Source organism: Larimichthys crocea, unplaced genomic scaffold (assembly GCF_000972845.2).
Source record: "Larimichthys crocea isolate SSNF unplaced genomic scaffold, L_crocea_2.0 scaffold224, whole genome shotgun sequence".
Classification (NCBI taxonomy): Eukaryota; Metazoa; Chordata; class Actinopteri; family Sciaenidae; genus Larimichthys; species Larimichthys crocea.
Genome location: NW_020852976.1, coordinates 81,572 through 82,901, shown reverse-complemented (window position 1 = coordinate 82,901; position 1,330 = coordinate 81,572). Strand labels below are relative to the sequence as shown.

Genomic DNA, 1,330 nt, shown 5'->3' with positions numbered 1-1,330 from the left:
AGCTAACAACAGGCTAAAACGAGCTAACAACAAGCTAACAACAGGCTAAAACGAGCTAACAGGCTAAAACGAGCTAACAACAGGCTAAAAAGAGCTAACAACAGGCTAAAGCGAGCTAACAACAAGCTAAAACGAGCTAACAACAGGCTAAAACGAGTTAACAATAGGCTAAAACGAGCTAACAACAGGCTAAAGCGAGCTAACAACAAGCTAACAACAGGCTAAAACGAGCTAACAACAGGCTAAAGCGAGCTAACAACAGGCTAAAGCGAGCTAACAACAGGCTAAAATGAGCTAACAACAGGCTAAAATGAGCTAACCACAGGCTAACAACAAGCTAACAACAAGCTAACAACAGGCTAAAACGAGCTAACAACAGGCTAAAGCGAGCTAACAAAAGGCTAACAACAGGCTAAAACGAGCTAACAACAAGCTAACAACAGGCTAAAACGAGCCAACAACAAGCTAACAAAAGGCTTAAACGAGCTAACAACAAGCTAACAACAGGCTAAAACGAGCTAACAACATGCTAACAACAAGCTAAGTGCGTGTTCAGACAGGGACAGGCAAACCGGATGGCGGCGGCGTTTTTTCAATTCATGTGTTTCCGCCCCGGCAACTAACAGTTTTGGTCTCTGTAGCTAATTTCCCCGTTCATGACAACTGTACTGAGGGTGAATTTATATACAACTCACCTGTTCACATTATATTAAGGCTTAAAGTTATGCAGGGTTAAGAGCGGGGACGCTTTGATTGACAGGTGGGTGTCGTCATGGAGACGCACTGAACCTGTATGACTAGTTACCACACACACACACACACACACACACACACACGTTACTGATCAACACAGCCTGAGCCAATTAAAGTAAAAAATGTGTGTGTGTGGTTTGCACACACACACAGGCTGGGTGTCTTGTATAAACATCCCGCCAGTGTTGTCATGGTGATTTCCGTGTCCTCGCCATGCACTCTTATCACCAGATACTCTGTTTATAGAGTGAGTGTGTGAGAGTGTGTGTGTGTGTGTGTGTGTGGTCTCATGTTGTTCTTTGTATGTACGACGACACATGAACATACATGTTCTGTGTGATGTCTTTTATAGCAGTACAACAGTGTGTACTCATCCCTGTGCCCCAGACATGGTCTGCAGAAGAACCTTCATGGTCTGCAGAAGAACCTTCATGGTCTGCAGAAGAACCTCCATGGTCTGATCAGAACCTTCAAGGTCTGCAGAAGAACCTTCATGGTCTGATCAGAACCTTCAAGGTCTGCAGAAGAACCTTCATGGTCTGACCAGAACCTTCATGGTCTGCAGAAGAACCTCCAT

General features: G+C 44.5%; 1 protein-coding gene across 1 annotated transcript in view; it reads right to left on the bottom strand.

Annotated features, from left to right (window-relative positions):
• LOC104938675 (ephrin type-B receptor 4) overlaps positions 1 to 1,330 on the bottom strand; it is a 14,307-nt gene extending 12,977 nt beyond the window's left edge. Inside the window, exon 1 of the mRNA XM_027275857.1 lies at positions 1,298 to 1,330. Coding sequence (XP_027131658.1) covers positions 1,298 to 1,330 — 33 coding nt within the window. The remainder of the gene's footprint in view (positions 1 to 1,297) is intronic.